This window comes from Rutidosis leptorrhynchoides, chromosome 11, assembly GCF_046630445.1.
Source record: "Rutidosis leptorrhynchoides isolate AG116_Rl617_1_P2 chromosome 11, CSIRO_AGI_Rlap_v1, whole genome shotgun sequence".
In the NCBI taxonomy this organism is placed as follows: Eukaryota; Viridiplantae; Streptophyta; class Magnoliopsida; order Asterales; family Asteraceae; genus Rutidosis; species Rutidosis leptorrhynchoides.
In genome coordinates this window covers 200,637,298-200,664,237 of record NC_092343.1, presented here as the reverse complement: position 1 = coordinate 200,664,237, position 26,940 = coordinate 200,637,298, and the positions used below count along the sequence as shown (strand labels likewise).

At 35.5% G+C, this 26,940-nt stretch overlaps 1 protein-coding gene and 1 non-coding gene across 2 annotated transcripts; both read left to right on the top strand.

Moving 5' to 3' along the window:
* Positions 1-9,287: 9,287 nt before the first annotated feature.
* LOC139879036 (small nucleolar RNA R71) lies at positions 9,288-9,394 on the top strand. Its single transcript, XR_011769890.1, has one exon. It is a non-coding gene; the product is annotated as a small nucleolar RNA R71 (small nucleolar RNA).
* Positions 9,395-14,244: 4,850 nt separating this feature from the next.
* Positions 14,245-14,772, top strand: LOC139875350 (uncharacterized). The gene is made up of 2 exons (XM_071862689.1): positions 14,245-14,512; positions 14,612-14,772. The coding sequence occupies exons 1-2, from the start codon at positions 14,245-14,247 to the stop codon at positions 14,770-14,772; spliced, it is 429 nt and encodes a 142-aa protein (XP_071718790.1).
* The last annotated feature ends 12,168 nt before the right edge of the window (positions 14,773-26,940 follow it).

Genomic DNA, 26,940 nt, shown 5'->3' with positions numbered 1-26,940 from the left:
CCAAAAAGCTCAAAAGTACAAAAGACAATCAAAGTGGTTCCAATTATTGATAAGAAACGTCTCAAAATTACAAGAGTACAAGATTTAAAACGCAAAGTACAAGATATTAAATTATTCGCAAGGACGTTCAAAAATCCGGAACTGGTACCAGAGTCAACTCTCAACGCTCGACGCAACGGACTAAAAATTACAAGTCAACTATGCACATAAATATAATATAATATTTAAATAATTACTAAAATTATTTATATATTATATTTATTTATATAATCGTCGGCAAACAAAGAGCCAAAGTTGAGTGAGCTGTAAAATGGAACTCCGCGACTTGCGGAGTTCGAAGACTAAATGGGCCGCGACTCGCGGAGCCCCCAATTTTGAAACAGCCTATAAAAGCAACGCAGTTCGACGAGTAAAAATATCAATAATCTATCTCTCTCTCAATATATACGTAAATATATATATATATATAATTTATGTTTTAATTTTAATTTTAATTTTAAATCCTAATAATAAGGGTATGTTAGCGAATGTTGTAAGGGTGTAAGTCGAAATTCTGTCCGTGTAACGCTACGCTATTTTTAATCATTGTAAGTTATGTTCAACCTTTTTAATTTAATGTCTCGTAGCTAAGTTATTATTATGCTTATTTAATCCGAAGTAATCATGATGTTGGGCTAAAAATATTAAAATTGGGTAATTGGGCTTTGCACTATAATTGGGGTTTGGACAAAAGAACGACACTTGTGGAAATTAGACTATGGGCTATTAATGGGCTTTATATTTGTTTAACTAAATGATAGTTTGTTAATGTTAATATAAAGATTTACAATTGGGCGTCCCGATAAATAACCATTTACACTCGATCGGACACGATGGGAGGGGTATTTATATGTACGAATAATCGTTCATTTAACCAGACACGGGAATGGATTAATAGCCACTAGAATTATTAAAACAGGGTTGAAATTATGTACAAGGACACTTGGCGTAATTGATAACAAAGTATTAAAACCTTGGGTTACATTCAGTCGACATCCTGGTGTAATTATTAAACAAAGTATTAAAATCTTGTTACAGTTTAAGTCCCCAATTAGTTGGAATATTTAACTTCGGGTATAAGGATAATTTGACGAGGACACTCGCACTTTATATTTATGACTGATGGACTGTTATGGACAAAACCAGACGGACATATTAAATAATCCAGGACAAAGGACAATTAACCCATGGGCATAAAACTAAAATCAACACGTCAAACATCATGATTACGGAAGTTTAAATAAGCATAATTCTTTTATTTCATATTTAATTTCCTTTATTTTATATTTAATTACACTTCTAATTATCGCATTTTTATTTATTGTTATTGTATTTAATTGCACTTTTAATTATCGTACTTTTTAATTATCGCAAGTTTATTTTATCGCACTTTTATTTATCGCAATTTCATTATCGTTATTTACTTTACATTAAGTCTTGTATTTATTTTTAATTTTGGTTTTAACTGCGACTAAAGTTTTAAAATCGACAAACCGGTCATTAAACGGTAAAAACCCCCCTTTATAATAATAATATTACTTATATATATATTTGTATTTTTATAAATTAAACTAATATAGCGTTAAGCTTTGATTAAAAGATTTTCCCAGTGGAACGAACCGGACTTACTAAAAACTACACTACTGTACGATTAGGTGCACTGCCTATAAGTGTTGTAGCAAGGTTTAAGTATATCCATTCTCTAAATAAATAAATATCTTGTGTAAAATTGTTTCGTATTTAATAGTATTTCCTTGTAAAATTTAATAGTATTTTATACCCCTTAGCTTTAACCATCACATACCTTTGTGTAAGTAATTCTCTGATTGGACCGGCCAATCCAACTGTTTCTAACGGTTCCCAATCTATGACTCTAGGTACTTCAACAACATTAGACTGAAGGGTGTGCAAGTTCCTCTGGTATTTTGGATAATCTATCCAATGTCGATCAAACCTTAAATTAGGATGTAAATCTTTCAATTCTATATTTGAATATGGAATGAACTGATGCAGTAGTTCTTGTCTATATAGGTCATTAATCTCCTATTCTGCTGCATTCTCAGGAGGAGCATTGTGAGCCTGAGATGCGGATGAAGATTTACCCCTTTCAGTCTGCAAAACATATCAAACACAATTTTTGTGCATCCAAATATGCATTAGTGTTAGCAAAATCATAAATCAAAACAATTACAATGACATGTTTAATCTATATTAAACTTTATACACATTTTCATAATATTAACAATTCTACACGTTTATAAATGAACATATATGAGAATGTATACAATGTTCTTTAGCTTTTATCTCAAATAACATGTCAAAATAATCATTACTAGCAATTAAACAAGTTCCAAATGGCATTCATATCAATTAAATTGAGTTCATGCATTTTTGACTTAAAAAGTCCACTTTACTTCTTGAAAATCATGTTTAGGATCAAAGTTTTGATCATTTAGCAACCTAAACATGTTACACTACTCAATTTAGTATAAACTAACAACAAAATTCGGCCATAACCCGTTTATATCAAAAAGCCTCAATTTTGCTCAAGAACACAAACCCTAGATTACTCAAAATTTGAAATTTAAGGCTTCTAATCATGTTAAATAGCATCAATCTAGGTTATACAAGCATAATATACAATCAATTTAAGCACAATTACACTAGAAATTATCAAAATCACATTAGGTATATTTTTGTTCAAGAACACTAATAATTCGAATTAAAGGGTGTTTAGATGTAGAAATTACCGATTTTCTTGAGTAACTTCTTGGTAGCATCCTTCTCAACATGATTTTAGCAAAAAATTTGATGTTTATCGGTGAAAAATCGCGATTTTGGGAGTGGTTTTGTGGGTTTTTTCGCAAAAAATGAGATAGGGTGTGTGGAGACTGGTCTGTTCGACCAATTTATCTGGGTTGGGACTCCAGACCTCCGCGAGTGCGGTGGTGGGTACCCACAAAGTACCGCGAGTGCTGAAATTTTTTTTATTTTTTTTATAAAACCTTAAACTTAATAAAACATATAATTTGATTAATTTAAAATTTTGTTTTCCGTTTTAGGACGAGGTTGTTTCGGTACGTTGACCTAGTCCGTCCCTCAACAAAATTTTAAAATTTCATCATTTTAAAGCGTTGTTTTAAAAGCAAAGATTTTTGGGTTTTTTAATGTTTTTGGCATACTTTAATTCAATAAGATTAAAAATAATGATAATAAAAGTTCTCGTCCCTCCCTTGGGTAGAGCAATTTCGGTTCAACGACCTAGTTTTCAACTCACGACGAATTTTAAAAATCATATTTTTAACTTAACGAAATAAAGTACATTTTTGTTTTTAAATTCACACCAAACTTAAATTTAAAATGCATAAAATTATAAATTCATATTATGAAAATTATAAATTCACACGAAATTTTTATTATGTTTTACATACAAACTTATATTAGAAATATAAATTTTTCAAATATTTACAAACTTAAATATATTGATTTTAAAAAGTTTACATTAATAATTTAATATAAATTTTAAAAACAAAGTAAAAATAAAATTAAAAATCTTTTTGGTCTTTTATCCCACTTTAATCAATCAAATATTATCAAAAATATACGCCCCTCTTTTCGGTAAAGTAATTTCGGCTATATTACCTAGTTTTACTCCTGACGAATTTTTGAAATATTTTGGGTTGATTGATTAAAGATATTTATACCTTAAGAATAAACGGTAAATTTCGCAGTGATGTAATAAATTTTTGTATGATATCAATAATTTTGGTCGCAAAACCTAATTTTATTGAATACCAATTTAATACTTTATAGCGAACGATTTAGCGTTTATTATCAAAAGGTTAAAAATAAAAATAAAAATAAAAACTGAAAACTGTACAAACTTACCTGTGAAATAGAATTCTCAGAGACCTGTTTTAGCCCACTCCTAAGAGAGTCGGACTAATTGGTTTTCCATAGCTACATAGGCGTAACCTCGAGCATTCAATGTTTTTTCTTCAAAACATATGAACGGTCCATCTCCGCATAAAGTAACAAACTCGGTATTGGAATATGTTTGATTATTTGAACATTTACCTTCGTGTGACCATTTTCCGCATTTGTGACATCTTTCAAGGTGTCATGCTCTTCTTTTCGCTGCGGATTTTGATTTTCCTTTACCAAAATGTAACTTATTATTTTCGTTCCTGGATTCTTTACTTACTCCGTCCAATTTGCCTCTGATTAATGATACCAATTCACTTGGAAGGGTGTCATTATTACGTTTAGTGATCAAAGCGTGTAGCATTAGACCATGGTTTAGTTCACATGAAGTCTTCATCTCGTAAAACCTAAAAAAAATAAAAATTCAGAATGGGGGGAGAAGACTAGTTCTTTAGGGTCTGCTAGGGAAAGACCATTCGGATTCCATTCTCAAGAACTACACGAAAACAGAACATCTAACTCTAACAGAAATACATATTATCCTTTAAAGACTTGATTCTCCCCACACTTAGTTAGCTGTGGTGTCGAAATTGTGATTAACTTCGTTGTCAACTTCCATTGGACTATCTATGTAATGTTTAACTCTGTGACCATTAACCTTAAATTCAATCCCATTTGAATTTATTAATTCTACTGTTCCGTACGGGAAAACTCTTTTGACTATGAATGGTCTAGACCATCTTGATTTTAATTTTCTAGAAAATAACTTGAATCGTGAATTGAAAAGAAGAACTCTGTCTCCTTCTTTAAATTCTTTTGAACTTCTGATTCTTTTATCATGCCATTTCTTCATTCTTTCTTTATAGATTAACGAATTTTCATATGCTTCATGTCTCAATTCTTCTAATTCGTTTAATTGACTTAACCGTAGATGTCCGGATTCATGTAAATCAAGATTACATGTCTTCAAAGCCCAAAATGGTTTGTGTTCAATTTCTACTGGAAGATGACATGTTTTTTCGTAAACGAGTTTAAAAGGTGTGGTTCCAATTAGAGTTTTGTAGGCTATTCTAAAGGCCCAGAGTGCATCCTCCAATTTCATGGACCATTCCTTCGGATTTGATCCTACGGTTTTCTCTAGAATACGTTTTAAAGCTCGGTTGGTATTTTCAACTTGTCCACTTGTTTGTGGATGATAAGCTGTTGAGATTTTATGAGTTACTCCATATCTTTTGAGAACTTTCTCAAGTTGATTATTACAAAAATGAGTACCCCGATCACTTATTAAAGCTTTCGGTGTTCCGAACCTTGTAAAAAGATGTTTTAAAAAGTTGACTACAACTCGTGCATCGTTAGTTGGGAGAGCTTGTGCTTTCGCCCATTTAGATACATAATCAATGGCAACGAGAATGTAGAGATTATTATGAGATTTTGGAAATGGACCCATAAAGTCAAAACCCCAAATGTCAAATACTTCACATACTTGAATGACATTTTGTGGCATTTCATCACGTTGACTTATTTTTCCCGCCCTTTGACAAGCATCACAGGATTTGCAAAGAAGGTGTGCGTCTTTGAAAATTGTAGGCCAATAGAATCCAGTATCATAACCTTTTCTTGCTGTAAGTTGAGGCCCATAATGCCCTCCTGTTGGTCCTGTGTGACAATGGTTTAAGTTGAGGCCCATTCCATCGGGACAACTTTTAAACAAATGTGGATCTTCCCAGAAATAGTGTTTTATATCACTAAAGAATTTCTTTAGTTTTTGGTACGACAATCCTTTTTCAAGAAATCCACATACTAAGTAGTTTGCATAGTCTACAAACCATGGAATTTCATTATAATCTATCTTCAATAGATATTCATCAGGAAAGTTGTCTTGTATGGCCGATTCATTTAGAACTTCTAATTCGGGATTTTCAAGACGAGAAAGATGATCAGCGGCGAGATTTTCTGCTCCCTTTTTATCACGGATTTCAATATCAAACTCTTGTAAGAGTAAGATCCAACGGATTAATCTTAGTTTGGCATCTTGTTTCAAAAATAGGTATCTAAGAGCAGAATGGTCGGTATAGACCACCGTTTTTGCTAGAATGAGATATGAACAAAATTTGTTGAAAGCAAAGACAATAGCAAGGAGTTTTTTTTCAGTAGTTGTGTAATTTGTTTGTGCTCCTTGTAATGTCTTACTAGCATAATATATAGGTTGAAATCATTTTTCAATCATTTGTCCTAAAACGGCTCCCATTGCAAAATCACTTGCATCGCACATAAGTTCAAACGGTAGACTCCAATTTGGAGTTATCATGATCGGCGCATTAGTGAGTTTTTCTTTAAGAATATTAAAAGATTTGATGCATTCATCTGAAAAGATGAATGGAGCATCCTTTTCTAGGAGTTTATTCATAGGAGTGTCAATTTTAGAAAAATCTTTTATGAAACGTCGGTAAAAACCGGCATGCCCTAGAAAACTCCTAACTCCTTTAACATTGGTGGGATGTGGAAGTTTAGCAATTACATCTACTTTAGCTCTATCCACTTCAATTCCTTCCTTTGAAATTTTATGTCCAAGAACGATGCCTTCTTTAACCATGAAATGACATTTCTCCCAATTAAGAACTAGATTTGATTGTTCGCATCTAATAAGCATTCGTTCAAGATTAACTAGACATGATTCAAGAGTATCACTGAAGACTGAAAAGTCATCCATGAAAACTTCCATGCATTCTTCTATCATGTCGTGAAAAATCGCCATCATGCACCTTTGAAAGGTTTCAGGGGCGTTGCAAAGTCCAAATGGCTTGCGTTTGTAAGCAAAAGTACCATAAGGGCACGTGAACGTGGTTTTATCTTGGTCCTCGGGTGCTATTGGAATTTAAAAATATCCGGAAAAACCATCAAGAAAATAATAGTAACAATTTCCGGCTAATCTTTCCAACATTTGATCAATGAAAGGTAAGGGAAATTGATCTTTTCTGGTGGCGTCATTTAATTTTCTATAATCAATACAAACACGCCATCCTGTTACAGTCCTAGTAGGAATAAGCTCATTTTTCTCATTTTTGATGACAGTCATGCCACCCTTCTTAGGCACGCATTGAACTGGGCTTACCCATGGACTATCAGAGATTGAAAAAATTGAACCTGCATCTAGCAGTTTAATAATTTCTTTCTTAACAACATCTTGCATATTAGGATTTAGTCTTCGTTGGCGTTGCACATACGTTTTATGACCTTCTTCCATAAGAATTTTATGTGTGCAATACGAAGGAATTATTCCTTTAATATCATGAATCTTCCATGCAATAGCTGGTTTATGAGCTTTTAACACAGAAATGAGTTGAGATTTTTCATTTTCAGTAAGAGAAGACGATATTATTACAGGTAATTCAGATTCACCATGTAAATAAGCATATTTCAAATGGTTTGGAAGTGGCTTTAACTCTAATGTCGGTGGTTCTTCTGTCGATGATTTGTATCGATATCTGTCTTCTTCTTTTAGCATTTGAATTTCTTCTGTTGTTGGTTCATATCCATTAGCCATAAGTGTAGCTAACATTTCAGTTTCATCAATTGGTTCAGTTCCCTTTCCTAAACAACATTCTCCTGTTCCTTGTAATTCTGGAAATTCTTCTAACAATTCTGCATGTGAATCTATAGTTTGTATATAATAACATGTATCATCTGCAGATTGCGGTTGTTGCATGGCTCTATCAACTGAAAAGGTAACACTCTCATCCTCTATACTTAGGGTCAGTTTCTTACCGAACACGTCTATTATTGCTTTAGCCGTGTTTAAGAATGGTCTTCCTAATATGAGAGGAACTCGAGAATCTTCTTCCATGTCCAGAATAACAAAATCTACTGGAAATACTAAAGTACCAACTTTAACTAGCATGTTCTCCATTATCCCTCTAGGATATTTTACTGATCGATCGGCTAGTTGTATGCTTATTCGTGTTGGTTTCAATTCTCCAAGGTCTAGTTTAGCGTATAGTGAATATGGCATTAAATTTATACTAGCACCTAAGTCTGCCAATGCTTCTATTGAACTAAGACTACCCAGAAAACATGGAATTGTGAAACTTCCAGGATCAGATAATTTTTCTGGTATCTTATTCAACAGCACTGCAGAACAATTAGCATTCATAGTAACAGCTGAGAGTTCTTCCATTTTCTTTCTATTTGTGATTAGATCTTTCAGAAATTTAGCATATCTAGGCATTCCTGAAATCACATCAATGAAAGGAAGATTGACATTTATTTGTTTAAACATATACAAGAATTTAGATTGCTCGGATTCAAGTCTTTCTTTTCTCATTTTACTCGGGTAAGGAATTGGTGGTTGGTATGGTTTAACATAAGGTTGAGCCTTAACTGTGTTATCTTCATTAACCTTTTCAACTACCGGTTCTGTTTCCTTATCTTGTTCAGGTTGTGGTTCTTGTGGAGTAGGAATAGAGTCATCAGAAATTACAGGCATTTCAGGTGGTTTAAGTGTAATACCACTTCTTGTGGTAATGGCATTAGCTGTTTCATTCTGGGGGTTAGCATTTGTATCACTAGGTAGACTTCCCGGATTTCTTTCACCTATTAACCTTGCTAGGTTGCTCACTTCTTGTTCCAAATTTTGAATAGAAGCTTGTTGATTTCTAAATGCTTGAGCATTTTGTTCATTGGTTTGTTTCTGAGATGTGAAAAATTGATTTTGAGATTCACCTAGCTTCGTCATCATATCTTCTAAATTCAGCTTTTTATCATCCGTTTGTGGTGGTTTATTTTGAAAAATATGTCTTTGCTGATTGTAAGTATTATTGGATACTTACTGATTACTAGGACCTTGTTGGTTGTTGTATGGAACATTTCGGTTATAATTCTGGTTTTGATTGTAGATTGGTCGTTGATAATTATTCTGATAATTATTTCCAGGCCTTTGGTTTATGTATGAAACATTCTCTTTTTGTTCCATTGTTAGTTCAATACTGAGACAATCTTTTGTTAAATGTGGTCCTCCACACTGCTCAAAACTAATTCTTATTGAGTGAATATCTTTATTCATCTTTTCCATTCGTCTCTCGACAGCATCTATCTTTGCAGAAATGGAATCGAAGTCATGGATAGAATCGGCTCTAGCTGCTTTAGATGATCTAACGATATCGTTTTCTTGATGTCACTCATGTGAGTGGGAAGCAGTGTTATCAATAATTTTGTAAGCGTCGGTTGCTGTTTTCTTCATAATGGAACCACCAGCTGCTATATTGATGTCTTTCCTTGTTGTGATGTCGCATCCTTGGTAGAATATTTGTACTATTTGACAAGTGTCTAAACCATGTTGCGGACATCCTCTCAATAATTTTCCAAATCTTGTCCATGCTTCATATAGAGTTTCATTTGGCTTCTGTGTGAACGTAACAATTTCTCCTTGAAGTCTTACGGCTTTAGATGCCGGAAAGAATTGTTTAAGAAATTTTTCAACTAAAACGTCCCATGTATCAATCGCTCCTTCAGGTAACGATTCTAACCAATCTTTGGCTTCTCCCTTTAAAGTCCAGGGAAATAACATGAGATATATCTGTTCATCCTCCACTTCTCGGATTTTAAATAGTGTACAGATCCTATTAAAGGTACGAAGATGTTCATTTGGATCTTCCTTCGGCGCACTACTAAATTGGCATTGATTTGTCACCATGTGTAGGATTTGTCCTTTGATTTCATAATCTGGCGCATTAATGTCTGGTTGAGTAATTGCGTGACCTTGGCCAGTGCGTTTAGCTCGCATTCGGTCTTCCATACTTAGAGGTTCCAGATTTTCCATGATTGAATTTGTTAAATCTGAATCACTAGAGGATTCTGATTTAATGGGTTGTTCTTCGACAATCTCCGTTTGAATAATTGGTGTTTCCGGAGGAAAGATTAGTGGTTCAGGATCTATGAATTGTCCCTGAATATTCTCCGGATTCTTAATTGTGATGTCGGGTTCAAAAAATGGATTATCGGAAATTTGAATTGGAGTACTTGGTCGACTGCATGACGATTCTAAAGAAAAATCAACGGCGACAATATTTGCTAGATGTCTTGATCGAGTTACAGGTGGTGAACATACGAAAGGTGGTGAACGTTTTGCTCGGTGCATTCACTGAATATCCTATTAGTTTTTAAAAAGAAAGAAAAATTATATAAGTTATCCAATTAATAGACTTTTCTGCTTTTGCCCACGTTTCGAATAGCCAATAGATGCAGCAGGGAGCCAGAACCATTTAAATCGGAAGCTCACAACTCAGCCACTAACAAATCCAACTATTACTATGAAGTAGAAAATTTAGGATGTCTATCAATTTAACCGCTTAAAATAATTTTTCGTTGAATTTTAAAGAAATTTTAGAGAAGAAATAGAAAATTCTAAGCCCTAAAAACTAGAGTGTCGAGAAATAAGAAAGAAAAAGAGCGCGTCAAAAAACGTCGAAAAATAAAAGGCTGAAAAATAATAGGCGTCGAAAAATAAAAATAAGAAAGTAGCGCGTCGAAACTTAAAATTCTAAAAATTAAATATTAAAAGTTGCGTCTAAAGGTATTAAAACTTAAAAGAAATTCTATAACCAAAACAGCAATAACTTAAAAAGGTACTAAAATATAAAAACGGCGTCGCAAAATTCTAAAGCACCTAAATCTTAGTCTAAAGAAAAAAAAAAGCACTTAAGGGATTTTACGGCAAAGCCTAAAAATCTAAAAATAAAAATAAATATGGCAAAATACTAAATTTAAAATTAATTACGAGCGATAAATATAAATATTATGAATAAACGATTAAAAAGATATAAATATAAAAAGAAACTTAAACTTACGAGCGATAAATATATATATATACGTGAGATAGATAGAGGAAAGATTAGAAAAAGTGTGTTAAATTCATGCAGAATTCGATGGCTTTTATAGGCCCACGTTGTACTGTAGAGTTCCGCGAGTGCGGTGGTTTCCTTCACAAAAGTACCGCGAGTGCGGATCTGTGGATTCCAGCTCACTCTTTGGATCCTAGCTTTGTCGACGGTTTTATTAAAATATAAATATAATATATATATATATATATATATATATATATATATATATATATATATATATATATATATATATATATATAATTTTAAGAATTATTTATATATTATATTATATTTATGTGCATAGTTGACTTGTAATTTTTAGTCCGTTGCGTCGAGCGTTGAGAGTTGACTTTGGTCCCGGTTCCGGATTTTTGAACGTCCTTGCGTACAATTTAATATCTTGTATTTTGCGTTTTGTAACTTGTACTCTTGTCATTTTTAGACGTTTCTCATCAATAATTTGAAACACTTTGATTGTACTTTGTACTTTTGAGCTTTTTTAGTCATTTGCGTCTTCAATTCGTCGAATCTGTCTTTTATCTTCACCTTTTATTATTTAAACGAATATCACTTATAAATAGAACAATTGCAACTAAAAGCTTGTCTTTCTTGAGGGATAATGCTATGAAATATATGTTCGTTTTTAGCATTATCACTTTTCCTATGATGTTTTCTAAGAAAAATCTTGTGGCCTAACTTAAGGAAATGATTTACTAAACCTGTAGATTCACTCAACGTTTTCGTTGACGTTTTTCATGTTTTATCTCAGGTACATAGAGCTAGTGCTTCCGCTTAATTGAAGTTATATGCTGTTTGTTGTTAGAACTAGACGGCGTCCAGCATGTTTATCATTTTCATTTCAAGAACAATTATTCGCATTTAAACAGTTTTCTTTTAAAACGTTTGGGTTCTTTTACATTAGTCATTGACGTCAAATGTTTCCAGTTACATTTTCTTTAATAAATGACTTTGTTTTAATGATTAATGCGAATACTTTTCGGAAACGTCTCATATAGAGGGCGTGACCGCTAAACTGTGGGACCAGGAGTTCATACTCCGTTAGTGGATTCTGACGGGGTATTACATTTGGTATCAGAGCAGATCGGTTACCTAGGGCTAGGCTGCATTAGAGAGTCGAACGTTAGGACAACTAGTGCATCTAAATTGTAATCTTAGACTTGTTAAGTTACATGAACCCTAGTTAAATAAATTACTATGTTACTTGGTATCTATTATGGCATGATTACTAAGTGACTAACTTTGTGTTTTTCTTTGAGAGCTAGATGACTTCTTCTAATCCTATCATTCTTACCGACTCCGACACGGAATCCGAGGAAACCGTGCAAGCGCAAGGAAATACAATACTCGAGTTTGTGGATGATACCGAATTGGAACCCGAGATGGAAACCGAGCATGAGAATGAGCCTAAAGGAAAGGAACCGGCAGAGGATTCCGAGGAAGAATCGGAACCCGAATCCGAATCCGAACCTGATGTACCCGATTCACCCAGTCACCTGTTATTAAACCCGACTATGTTAACCCCTACAGACCGAGAGGCCACCGTAGGATACCGAAAGGACCTGCTCGGTGTAATAACCCATTTTATAAGAGTTTTCTCTATGATAACCAGTCACTTGAGATGTGTCAACGTTACCATCCCTATGACGCTTCTACATCTACTTCTAAACCTAGTACCTCTACTGCTGCTACTAATGACAACAACCCTAGTAACCTCACGCTATTAAAACATTATTTGATTATTATTATCTATTATATGATGTTCGCGCATACATTGTTAGATGTGGCTTTACTTATGTGGTTTTTCTTATGACATGAGAAATATGTTACTTTCATTGGTTATGCATGATTTTTGAACGAAAAGTTTATTTCTTTAAGTGTTGGTTTAGTAATGACGATTTATGCTTGGTATTACTACTTCTACTGCTAATTAGTGATAATGTTACTAGTGTACATTGTTCTTACTACTGCTACTACTAAACGATATATACCGCTATTACGTATCACTAGTGCTACTAAAATCGCTATAATTTAATATTAGTTACTATGCATCGTTCCATTGCTAGTATATTTTATATGTCCATTTCATTGACACTAACCGAATTTGTTATCTTGACCAGAAAGATAATGCCGCCAAAGCCAGTTTCTCAAGCTGATGTTCGTCGGTGAATTTCCGAAGGATTAACCGAGGCTGTGGCAGAACTCCGAAATGGAACTAATAGTAACAATGTGAACGCTACGAATCAGCGAAACCAAAATGTGACTAATAATCAAAACAGATGGACAAGTAGGGTGTACGTACAAGACTTTCTTGAGTTGTGAACCACACTCGTTTAATGGCACCGAAGGTCCAGTTGGTTTGACACGTTGGTTTGAGAAGCTCGAGTCAGTTTTCCATATCAGTGGTTGTAGAGATGCGGATAGAACGAAGTTTGCATCTTGTAAGTTATCTGATGGTGCTTTGACATGGTGGAATACCTATGCCAAATCAGTAGGTATGGATCAGGCATTTGAGACTCCATGGGATGATTTGAAACGACGGATGATCGAAGAGTATTGTCCCTACACCGAAACTGTTAAGATGGAGCGGGAACTCCAAAACTTGAAACTAGTGGGTACTGATCTGGCCAGTTACAACAAGATATTCTTTGAGCTTGCTCTTATGTATCCACATATGGTTACTCACAAACGTCGCAAGATCACTCTTTATGCGAACGGTTTGACCGAGAAGATTCAAAGTGGTGTAACTACTTCGAAGTCGAGAACTATACAAGAAGCTGTCGAGATGGATAGTGAGTTAATTGATCAAGGTGAACAGCGAGGAAAAGCTCCTGCCTCAACGGAGTCAAAAACTCATGATAATAAGAGGAAATGGAAGAACAATAACAATAACTCAAGGAAGAATTACAATCAGCAGCCCTTTAAGAAACAAGATAATACTAAGAGTAATACTGCAACCCCAAATGCTAATTCTGGTTATAAGGGAAAGTTTCCGTTGTGTGCTAAGTGTAATAGGCATCATCCGGGGGATTGTTTGAAAAGGTGTGATAAGTGCATGAGGAGAGGACATTTAGCTGCCGAGTGTAAAACTGGTATGAATGTGTGCTATGGGTGCGGAAAAGAAGGTCATTTCTGAAAGGATTTCCCAACTGCTAGTAAGATTAATGAACCTGCAAGAGGAAGGGCTTTCAACCTTACCTACAGCGAAGCTCGTGATGATCCTAAGCTAGTCACGGGTACGTTTCTTCTCGATAATCAACATGTTTATGTACTTTTTGATTCCGGAGCTGATAGAAGCTTTGTGTCTAGAGATTTTTGCCATAATCTTAAGAATGCTGTATCGTCATTAGAAAACTTATATTCTATAGAGCTAGGAAATGGTAATCTAATGAGTACGGATAAGGTTTACCATGATTGTACTTTGACTTTGGCTGGAATGTCATTTAAGATAGATGAGATACCGATTAAGCCAGGAAGTTTCGACCTTGTGGTTGGAATGGACTGGTTAGCCGAGAATAGAGCCGACATTGTTTGTCATCAGAAAGCAATTCGCATTCCTGTTACTGAAGGTGAACCTTTAATGGTGTATGGAGAGCGAAGCAATACACCGTTATATTTCATTAACTGTTTGAAGGTGCAGAAACACATGAGAAAGGGTTGTCTTGCTATGCTGGTTCACGTGAGCAAAACTGAATCTGAAGGCAAGAAACTCGAAGATGTGCCCATTGTTAGAGAATTTCCCCATATGTTTCCAGATGAGTTACCTAGTTTACCACCGCATAGAGATGTAGAATTCCAGATTGATTTAGTTCCTGGAGCGGCACCAGTAGTGCGTGCACCATATAGACTTGCACCACACGAATTACAAGAGTTATCTAGTCAATTGCAAGAGCTTTTTGATAAAGGATTCATTTGACCGATCTCGTCACCATGGGGAGCTCCAGTACTTTTTGTGAAGAAGAAGGATGGATCTATGAGACTTTGTATTGATTATAGAGAGTTGAATAAGTTGACTATCAAGAATAGATATCCGGTGCCGAGGATTGATGACTTATTTGATCAATTGCAAGGATCAGCATGTTATTCTAAGATCGATCTAAGGTCAGGTTATCATCAAATGAGAGTGAAGGAATCAGATATACCGAAGACAGCATTTAGGACACGCTATGGTCATCATAAATTTACCGTAATGCCGTTTAAATTGACGAATGCACCGTGTGTGTAAGCCATATCTAGATAAGTTTGTTATAGTGTTTATCGATGATATATTGGTATATTCTAAAAATGAGAAAGAACATGAACAACATCTTTGTTTGTTACTAGAGATGCTCAGGAAGGAGCAGTTGTACGCGAAATTTTTGAAGTGTGACTTTTGGTTGCGAGAAGTGCAATTTTTGGGTCATATCGTAGGTGTCAATGGTATTCAAGTTGATCCTGCGAAGATAGAGACGGTAAAGAAATGGGAGCCTCCTAAGTCGCCAACGCCGATACGACAATTTTTAGGTCTTGCTGGTTATTATAGAAGATTCATTGAGGGATTTTCTACTATTGCCCGACAGTTAACAGCATTGACTCACAAGGGTAAGAAGTATGAATGGACGGAGTTGCATGAAGCTGCATTTCAGTTGTTAAAAGAGAAGTTAACGACTGCGCCGATTTTGTCTTTACCCAAAGGAACCAAGGATTTTGTAGTCTACTGTGATGCTTCATGGCAAGGTTTTGGTTGCGTGTTGATGCAACGTACGAAAGTGATTGCATATGCATCCTGACAATTGAATATACATGAGTTGAATTATACGACTCACGATTTAGAACTTGGTGCTGTAGTTTTTGCACTGAAGATGTGGAGACACTATCTGTATGGTACTAAATTCACAGTATTCGCTGATCACAAGAGTTTGCAGCATATTTTCGATCAGAAACAGCTTAATATGAGACAGAGACGTTGGATTGAATTTTTGAACGATTACGATTGTGACATTAGCTATCATCCTGGTAAGGCTAATGTAGTGGCAGATGCTTTGAGTAGGAAGGAAAGAGTTAAGCCTATTCGAGTTAGAGCATTGAACTTAACTATTCGAAGGAACCTTACTTCTCAGATACGTGACGCACAGCTAGAGGCGTTGAAAGAAGAGAATGTTGCTATCGAATCACTTCGAGGAATTGATAAGAAGTTTGTTACTCGACACAATGGAACCCGGTATTTTATCGAAAGAATATGGGTACCGAAGTTTGGCAGATTAACGGAACTAGTGCTAGAAGAGGCACACAAGACGAGGTATTCTATTCACCCTGGATCAAACAAGATGTACCAAGATCATAAGGCACTGTATTGGTGGCCTAATATGAAGGCTGATATCGCTACCTATGTTGGTAAATGTTTGACTTGTACTAAAGGTAAGGCAGAGCATCAGAAACCGTCAGGTTTGTTGACACAACCAGAGATTCCTCAATGGAAGTGGGAGAATATTACTATGGATTTTATCACTAAGTTTCCTAAAACGGTAGGAGGTTATGATACGATTTGGGAAATCATTTATCATCTTACGAAGTCTGCTCATTTCTACCGATTAAGGAAACGGATAAGATGGAGAGGTTGGCACAGATCTACATAAAGGAAGTAGTTTCATGACATGGAGTGTCGCTATCCATTATTTTCGACAGAGATAGTAGATTTACATTTAGATTTTGGCAAGCTTTGCAAGATGCCATGGGAACTCGTTTAGACATGAGTACAGCCTACCATCCGCAGACTGATGGGCAAAATGAGAGAACCATTCAGACACTATAAGACATGTTAAGAGCGTGTGTGATTGATTTTGGAATTAGATGGGATAGACATCTACCATTAGTAGAGTTTTTCTATAAAAATAGTTATCACGCGAGTATAAAGGCAGCGCCTTTTGAAGCACTGTATGGCAGAAAGTGCAGATCACCTATATGTTGGACTGAGTTAGGAGATAGTCAGTTGACTGGTCCTGAGATTGTTCATGAAAAGACTGAGAAAATCGTGCAGATTCAAGAAAGAATGAAAATAGCACGAGATCATCAAAAGATCTATGCAGATCTTAAAAGGAAAGATTTGGAATTTCAGGTTGGAGACAAGGTTATGCTCAAGGTGTCACCCTGGAAGGGTGTAGTGCGCTTTGGTAAGAGAGGAAAGTTAAGTCCGAGGTATATTGGACCATTTGAGATTACCGAATGAATTGGACCGGTAGCGTATAGATTGAAACTATCGCAGGAACTTAGCGAGATTCACGATACTTTTCATGTTTCCAATTTGAAGAGGTGCTTATCCGATGAAAGTTTGGTGATTCCTTTAGATGAAGTGCAAGTTGATCCTAAGCTTAATTTCATTGAAGAACCTGCTGAGATTATGGATCACGAGATTAAGCAACTAAAGCAAAGCAGAATTCCGCTTGTTAAAGTTAGATGGAATGCTCGTAGAGGACCAGAATTCACGTGGGAGCGTGAAGATCAGAAGAGACTTAAGTATCCGCAACTGTTTCCCGAGGAGACAACTACGACGGATGACCACTAAAATTTCGGGATGAAATTTTTCATAACAGGTGGGTAATGTAACAACCCGACTTTTTCCGTTTACTATCATTAATTGTCCGTTAAGTATTTAACGGTGGTTACTTAGATTTGTGTGTTTAATAGAATTAAATACATGCTTATTAAAGAGATTCTTGAATTAATATGTTATATTAATTTACGAACTTATTTTGGTTAGCGAAATAACTAGAAAACGTTACGATTAAGTTTATCGTCTAGAAAGCTTTTCAGTTTACGGAACTCAGAAAAACGACGAAATAATTATTTTCAATAATTATTAACTTTAAGAAAAATTAATTTAATTTATTATTTATTTAGTAAATTAAATCCGGTGATTTTTTTTCAACGACTAGTTAACATTCCGGAGACTCGGTACGGTTAACGGCATTCAAAACGGACCACGCGCGTACAAGCGATTAAGCAAAACAAGCCCAATGACCCCCTAGAAGGGCCATCGGCCGAACCCCCTCCCCTTTCCCTTAGTAGACTTAAACTTGGCTTGTTGGGTCATTAGTATAGGATTTAGGGCCTAATGGGATATAAAAGGAAAAATTAGAGAAAGAAGACTCATTCCCCACAAGTGCTAATCGACTTTTGCTCTCTTCCCTCTCCCCCTTTGGTCGTGGATCACCACCACACCACCATCATCACCAAAACTCAAAATTTGATCAAGTCTTAAACACGAACGTTGTTCTACGCATCATTATCTATGCGATAGTATAAGCAATTTGATCGTTTGAGGTATAATTGCTAACCCTAAGTTTATTAATTCAGTTTTTTGTTCAATTACATAGTGTATTAGAGACTAGTGCTCAATTAATGGTGTATAGTGTTGTTAATTGTTGATTGATTGCGTAATTAACGTTGTATGTCAAAAAATGAATTTGTTTATTGTTGATCTGATTTAATTGACATGAGATCTGATTTTTAATATGTTTAATTAGAAATATATCGAAAAGTTATTAATTTTAGACTCCGATTTTGCGTGATTTCGTTATTGTATGCTTAAGATATGCTTAATCGAAGTTTTCGTTAGGGTTTGCATGATATCTGAATTTTCTGAGTTGCATGCTTTGTGTTCTAGCTTATATAAAGTATACTATTGTATTCCTTTTGAAAATTTATGCAATTTAGACATAAGATTTGCGTCAAAAGGTTATGTAATGCTCCCGAAATGTCAAAACGAAGATTTGGTTTTTAAAGAGAGCTGAATCATTTTTCAAGGTTACATAAAAATTTCTAGAGTGAACTAGGAATTGATTTAGACTTTTCTCTTCTGGAATATGTTATTTTAAGTGTTTCTTGACATGTTTCATTTGTATGCAAACTTGCGAGAACGTGATTTTCCATGAGATATATGCTCGTCTTTGTGATGTGTCTGGTTGATGTTCAAAAACTGATGAGTCTGTAATGTTTTGCAAAACTGTACAAATTGGCTAAAGAAATGCTTTTAATTATTTTATCACTAAAACTTTGAGATGTTTTGAGATGACACCAATTGGCCGTTCATCAAAATCTATTTTCTATATTTTATGAAAAAGTTTAAAAACTGACGCGCGGGCAGAAATTTCTGTGATGAACTACGAATTGATCCTTTCTGATATTGGACTTTTATTTATCGTATGAGGTTTTGGCTAGACTTTTTGGAATGTATTTTTAGTGTAGTTAATATCTGGAGTTGGTCATGAATTAATGATTTATGTGCTATGAGCTATAGTAGGATCTTTCTACGACGTACGAATTTCTAAGACGTGCTTTAAGGTGCAAATGTGCAATATGCTTAATTATGACTTGTAAAGTGATACTTGACCTATGTTTGACTTATTGATTATGTTTGCATGACTTACTGAGATGTTTGACTTTAGTTGACCACTTTGACCAAGTTGACTTTAGGGTTGACTTTGGTTGACTTGCTTGGATTACTTGACTTTTACTTGTTCGTTGAGTCAGTCTGAGCACTAGGACCTTACGTACACTATGGGTTGACGAAGTTTGACCTATTAGTGTATAATTAAGATGATTTACTTGATTAGGTTGCGTTGTTCAGTCGAGAATTTCGACAACAGTTCGATTTGCTAAGATCTTTACGAGTGCTTTTGCTAAGGTGAGTCTACAGTCCCTACTATGTTTTTAAAGGGATGAGATGCATGCTTTTTACAAATGTTTTATGTGTTTGGCACAAGTAACTTACCAAGAATATACATATGAGTTCAGATCAAAAATCCCTTAGCTTGATTATATTAATTACTTTGTAAGAGCAACTTTATAGGGACGGTACCGTTAGGTTTGACAAACCTCACCGCAACATTAAACAGGTGCTTATATTGTTGTTACTTGTACACTTGATCGGTGTATCGCAAGTATAGGGTAAACTAAAGACGTGTGCTCAGCTCACGCAAAGGTAAAAGCTTTATAATCAAGTGCTCATGATAATGTATACTTTTCCTATGATGTTTTCTAAGAAAAATCTTGTGGCCTAACTTAAGGAAATGATTTACTAAACCTGTAGATTCACTCAACATTTTCGTTGATGTTTTGTATGTTTCATCTCTGGTACATAGAGTTAGTGCCTCCGCTTAATTGAAGTTATATGTTGTTTGCTGCTAGAACTGGATGGCGTCCAGCATGTTTATCATTTTCATTTCAAGAACAATTATTCACATTTAAACAGTTTTCTTTTAAAACGTTTGGGTTCATTTACATTAGTCATTGACGTCAAATGTTTCCAGTTACATTTTCTTTAATAAATGACTTTGTTTTAATGATTAATGCAAATACTTTTCAGAAACGTCTCATATAGAGGGCGTGACCGCTAAACTGTGGGACCAGGAGTTAATACTCCGTTAGTGGATTCTGACGGGGTATTACATGCTCTCATAATGTAAGTCTGGGTTGCTATGAAACCCGGATGGTACTATTAAGTAGGTACATGCTAGTATTGTGGTGTTTATTGTATTTTACCTGTCAGAAAACGTGTTCGTGGTAATTGTCAGTGGATTATTCCACTTTAAGGATGACTGTGAGGCGGGGAGTGCCAGTTCCGATTGTCTCACATAGAGGCGTGCGGATGTTGTTGTTTGCGTGAGTGTGTTCCCTAGTGAGGTGACCCGTTAGTTGCATCTAAATGTCGAGGCCATCCTTAATGGGCGGTTTAGGTAGGAGGATTCCCCAGGTGTGATGGATATTATTGCGGGTCGTGCGGTAAATTGCGAAATTATTGTGATGATAATTCGTTGTTGACGGGATTCTAGTACACGAATAGCATGCTAGTACTAGGAAGCCGTAATCATAAGGATGTGTTGGAGGGTTTAGGGGAGAAACCCTGTATCGAGTGTTGGTGTTTCAGCTAACTAGTGGTGTATTATTGTTGTGCTGGATTAATCCAGAGACTGATGGTCGTGTGCGGATCGATTGATGGGACAGGTTTGTGTCCCTAGTATGATTATTTGGTGATACCGAAATTTCTTCGTTGAAGGAATGATCCGGTGGTAGAGACGGGGAACTGGTTCTTGGTTCGAGAAGATTCGTGATTGACCGTTCGAGTGACGTGTTTATGAACCGATGAAGTACAAAGTTTTAATGAGGCATGAATCCTTCTCGATTTGGATTAATGCAAGACATGGTTCACGACGTAGTGAATCTAGTAGATCGCTTTGGGTGATGTAGTTATGGATGTAGCTTATTGCGTGTTGTAGCCGAGAGATCTTGAAGGAAAATATGGTGTTTTCCGTATTTCCTAAATGGGCATTTTGGACGTTGAGCGTATGAGATACCGCTGGTTGCGGTACAGCATGCTAGTGATTATTAGCGTGTGGTGAGATTTTCGGGCTAATGGGAATTTTATGGACATCGAGCTTGGGATGTGTGTCGGAGGACCATAGAGGGTGGGTACGGTTGGTTAAGTGACAGAGATCACGGGAACGTGATCCAATTTAAGTGTGGGAGAGTTGTAACATCCCATTTTTCATTTACGCGTTATTTTGGACGTCATTTGAATTACGAGGCATGTAATCATATATTTAGACCCCAAATAAAGTTGGAGTTGATGTTCTAAAACCTTACCATTGGAAAGTACACCTAATTACATTTCCAACGATAGTTGATTCATCAAAAACGGAGTTACGGTTTGAAAGTTGTTACCAAAAAAATTTTCACAAAATGTTGATTTCGGCTTTTGCACGCCGCGTAAAAATATGCGCACCGCACAAAACGTGCTGACAGCAAGTTTTGTGATTTTAAATGTTTTAAAAACGGGCATTTTGGATATTTCGCATTGGGTCCGGTCTTGAGGCTACAAATTAGTTCCAAACCTCATCTTATCTTCATTTTCACACACAAACACTCTCATCTTCAAACCCTAGAGAGAGGAAGAGAGTTTGGAGAGAGAGAGAGAGAGAGAGAGAGAGAGAGAGCTCCATTTGGAGAAGAAGGAGGTTTAATCGGGTCAAGTCTCAAGAGTTAAAGTTTTTCATCTCGTCAACGGCATCATTTTAGTAGTATTGGTAAGTCTCAACTCCAAATTTCATCTTTATGATTTGATATTCAAGTTAGGGTTTTAAGCTTGTTAGTTGTAAAACCCATTTAGATGATGAAGTGGGTTTATGGAAACTAGTTATTTTTGATACATGGCGGGTTTTGGGTTGATTGACGTTTTGGCCATGATTAGGCTTTGATTTTGGGTGTAATCACTTAGTTTAGTGATTTTGGAAGTGTTGGAACCCTTTTGGGTGTATTTAGGTTGACTAATTTTGAAATGGGTCAAAATTAGGGTTTATGTGTCAAATTGGGAAAGCTAAGTGTTTAACACTTGTGATTTGATTTAATTCGTGTATTAGGGCCATTTTCACTTGTGTTAGTGATTATTGGTTAGTTTGGGCATTTTTGGGACTTATGTCAAAATGGGTGAATTGAATTAGGTCAAATTTTGGTAATGACACTAATTTTGGATTTAATGGATGTTAAACGCTTTTGTTAAGTGTTAAATGAAGTTTTTGAAAGAAAGTAATCATGGGAAGCGATTTTGGGTTAAAATGGTATTTTAAGATTAAGTCAAACGTGGTCAACCGTGATATGGGTCAATATTACACGTGTTGGGGTTTCGGTGTAAGTGACGATTGAAATGATTACTACCTAAGTAGCAATTTAGTGTTAAGACCTAGGTTTGGTCTAATTGGTGTAAAGTATGATTTGGGCTAAATTGTACTTTGTTGTGCGGGTTTGAATTACCACCCGAAGTGGTAATTGGTTTGTGTCCATTAGGTGATAAATGGGCTGGCTTTTGGCGAGCAAGGTGTAATCCCTCAGTTAAGGGATGTTTGTGTCGGGTTCTCTTTTAGAGGATGTCTACTTATGTGTATATTGTACATATGTGTGATATAGGTGGTTACTTGCTCGAATTTGAGGATGGAGATCATGTCATACATGACTTGTGCGGGCATTCCAAGGTGAGTGGGATAAGTATACATGTACGTATATAATGTATTTATTTGTATGAATGAATATGTGTTGTCCTAGTTAGTGATATATGTCGTTGTACACTAACGGTTTTTATGAATGGATATGTGTTGTCCGAGTTAGTGATATATGTTGTTGTACACTAACCGATTTATGAACGGATATGTGTTGTCCAAGTTAGTGAAATATGTCATTGTGCACTAACGGTTTTGTGAACGGATATGTGTTGTCGTTCCGCCAAAGGGTTAGTGATATATGTTGTTGTACACTCACGGTTGTTATGAACACCGATGGGAAATTCGAGTACCATTCCTTTGTACGATTGGTTAACCATGGTTATGTGTTGTAGTTTTAGCATATTATATTGTGAACTATATGCTTTTGGCGATGCTAGCGTATTGTGAATTGCGGATATTTAGTATGCATTGTGATTGCATGTTTGTTGAGTTGCTAGCTCGTATACGGTATTTGTGTAAGTGTATGCAAGTAAGTAGATTATATATGTATATGTATAATTATTGCATTCACTAAACTTTATGCTTACCCCTCTCGTTGTTCACCTTTTTACAGGTATTGTGAAGGTAGCTAGTTGTTAGATCAGATGCGTAGGAGCGCTTGGGCTCGATGGGGTAGCTTTTGGATATTGGATGTGGATTGGGGATTTGGTAGTCCCCGGGATTATGCTCTTGGTATCGGGTTGGGTTGTAGAGTCCTAAGTCGACTTTTGTAAACTCGTAACTTTTGAATATACGAATTACGTCAGTTGTTGAACGAGTTATTGTGGAAAATGTTATTGTTTGGGAAAATTAGGTTTTATATGTAAAAAGGCTGAACAGCTGTTTTTGTGTAATAAAGCGCGCCGCGCAGATATATGTGCGCCGCGCAAATGGCCAAGGTCATGAACATGGTGCCAGTCTCAAGTTCTGTTTCAGATCTACGTTGTAAACCGCGCCGCGCACCCATATGCGCGCCGCTCATATTGTCAGACAGAAATTAATGTTGTTTTAAAAAAAAGTCGTGTGTTTTCTCGTGTTACGTATCGGGGTGTTACAATTAAACAAAGTATTCTTTAGAAACGATAATAAGTAACGTGAATTATATCTTGATTAAAAGAAGAAATAAGGAGATAAGCTTGAAAATAACTTCGATAATCTTGAATGAAAAGTACAATACTAGGTTTTAAGCCGGAAAATCACTTGAATCTTCAAATAACAATGGTTGAAAGATAACTTGGATAATGTAACTTGAATGTAAAATACAACAGAAATTCGACAGAAAGTAAAACCTAATCTAGAAAGTATAAAAGTGCACACTAAAACTGGAACCGGAGCCCTCCTTTTATAAGAAAAATCTAACCACTGCCAAGCATCGCAGGCCGCCGTCCTGCTGGTATGGCCGTGGGGCTGAGGCCGTAGTCTTGAACTTGATGGCTGCCATCTTCAATTATATAAAGTGTTTTCTGTATCAAAACTGGTACGCTCAGCATGCGGCCTGGCTCTTGAGGCTGCCGTACTGAGGGATTCTTTCCTTTTTTTCCTAAGAGGTGTTAATATTTTTCTTAAATAAACTCGGCGGCTTTTACTTCTTTGTCGTCGTCCTGAACGGTTTCTGGAATTTTCTTCATTAAAGCCGAATATTTTCCATTTTTATCTTGGCCGCCGTACTGATGATCTTGGCCGGTGTACTGAGTTTTTTGCGGAAACTATTCTTTTGAAGTTCCTAATTTAACTTCAGTTGACTTTGATGAGGCCGGCGGTGTAGTGACCCGAACTTTTCCATGTTTATATATTAAATGAAAACTATATTTACATGATTAAATGTTTCCAACATGTTAAGCAATCAAACTTGTTAAGACTTGATTAATTAAAATGAGTTTATGTAGACAATTGACCACCCCGTTTGCCTGATGATTCACGAACGTCATAACTTGTGATGATAATATAATCATTTTATTTTTTTTATTATGTAAGTTTTTATTTTATATATATATATATATATATATATATATATATATATATATATATATATATATATATATATATATATATATATATATATATAAGAAGAAATTCAATTAAATTAAAGATGTACAAGTAAAACACTATTTGCTATAGTAAAACACTATTTGTTACAGTAAATTTGCATTCCCAAGTTGTTGTTTGTTTCGCGGGCACCCAATTATCAAACTTAACTGTTTTGTACCCTGTTACGTAGTGTTAGAACATACACTATACTCAAAAATATATTTCATCCGCTAACGGTAGCGAACTGTCCGAATGAGGCTCGTCAAGCCCATGTGATCACATAATATAAGTTCTCGTTTACACCCTGCAAGTGTAACTAATGATAATTGAATTGAGGATTTTTGTTCAAACCCATACGTGGAATGTTCATTTTCGTACTTGTGTTCAAAGTGTAAAAGTATGATACGTATTTGTTTCTCATCCCATAGTTTAAAGCATAAAAGTTGTTTGAAAGATGGGACTATGATCTCACCTTGTGTGCACGAGTAATAAGTACTTCAACAAGTAATGTGAGCAAAGAACACTGCTAGTCTTGGCCTAAACAAATAGGTCGTATCAATAACGGTAAACACGATAGGTCAAAGATGTTCAATTAGTCCTATGGCTCGTTACGACTCGATCAATAAAGCATGTGAATCAAATTATCAAGTTTCATGCAAGGCACAAGTATAAAAGCATGTTAGGATGATTGCATAAGTATTTGGTTAAGTTTGATTAAAAATCAACTTTGGTCGGGTCAAAGTCAACGAAAAAGTCAACATGTTCGGGTCGGGTCCCGAACTATTTTTCTGAGGTTTTTATTCATATATAAGCATGTTAGAACAAGTTACATGTGAATCGGAGGTGCGTAGCATAGCAAACATTTTTCGAATTTTGACCATGTAGGTTAGAACCCAAACACGACAAATGCCGCGCCGCGACCAAGGAGTGCCGCGCCGCGACATTTAACGTGGTCTGGTGCCTGGTCAGTCTCAATTGTTCAAGTCAAAATTAAATCTTCAAATTAGCACAATTCACAAACCGTAAAGACTTAGAACACGTATCTTATATCATTGGAAAGGTAATTTGACGAGGAGCACAACTAAACATGTTTCATCAATCAAAAACATCATTTGCAAATATTGAGTTTCCAAATTAAATGATCAAATAAATGCTCTTCATTTATGTTCAAGTTCGTCAATGCACATTCTTGATTCGAGCATTTAATGCATACATATAACACGCCGTTTTGTAGGTAATCAAGCATACAATACAACCTAACACTTACAAATAACATCTCATGTCATTCAAAGCATCAAAAGTCCATTTCCAAGTTCATCAAACCCTAACCCAATTTCACCAAAACCACTAATCAAGTTCATGAAGTTTTCTAACGCAACCTACACATCAAATTGAAGCTAGTGATACTAGGAACACATTTAATGCTTGCACTTTAACATAACAACAACATTTAAGCAACCAAATCATCAATCAAACACACCAAACTTTCAAGTTCATGCTAGTTACCAAAAATAACAAGATCGAACATATAAATCATATATTCATGTTAGACTTGAGCCATAGACACTTATTAACAACTTTATAAGTTAAAAACATCAAGAACACAAAATCTAGTGATTTTAGAAAGTTACCCAAATGTAATGAAATCGGTATGGAATCGAAGAGGAAATTGCAAGGATTCCAAATATGTAATTTCTTTTAATTGAAGCTTGCTTGAACGAATTTAGATGATGATTCCTTGTGATGAAGTTTGAGAGAAAAATATGAAAGTAGTAAAGAAAAGGGAAATGAAAATGAAAAAGAAAGGGAGGTGGGTGTTGACTAGTCAAAAGCTAGTCACAGCTTTGCTCCCTTGGCGAAACTAGTCCCTCAAGTTCGGTTGCGGTTGCGTGAATTACCTAAACGAGATATTTTTAAAACGCGTATCAACGGGAGATGTTATAAACATATAACGGAATTTAAAATAGTTAAACGGAAAAGTAAACGGAAAAAGGCGGGATGTTACATTACCTACTCCTTAAAAGAAATTTCATCCCGAAATTTAAGTA

Excerpts from the sequence above, each read along its gene's own strand:
- LOC139875350 (XM_071862689.1), top strand. The coding sequence starts at position 14,245 with ATGAGTACGGATAAGGTTTACCATGATTGTACTTTGACTTTGGCTGGA. Across the intron at positions 14,513-14,611 it reads GCAGAAACACATGAGAAAGG|ATGAGTTACCTAGTTTACCA; the intron begins GTTGTCTTGCTA and ends ATATGTTTCCAG.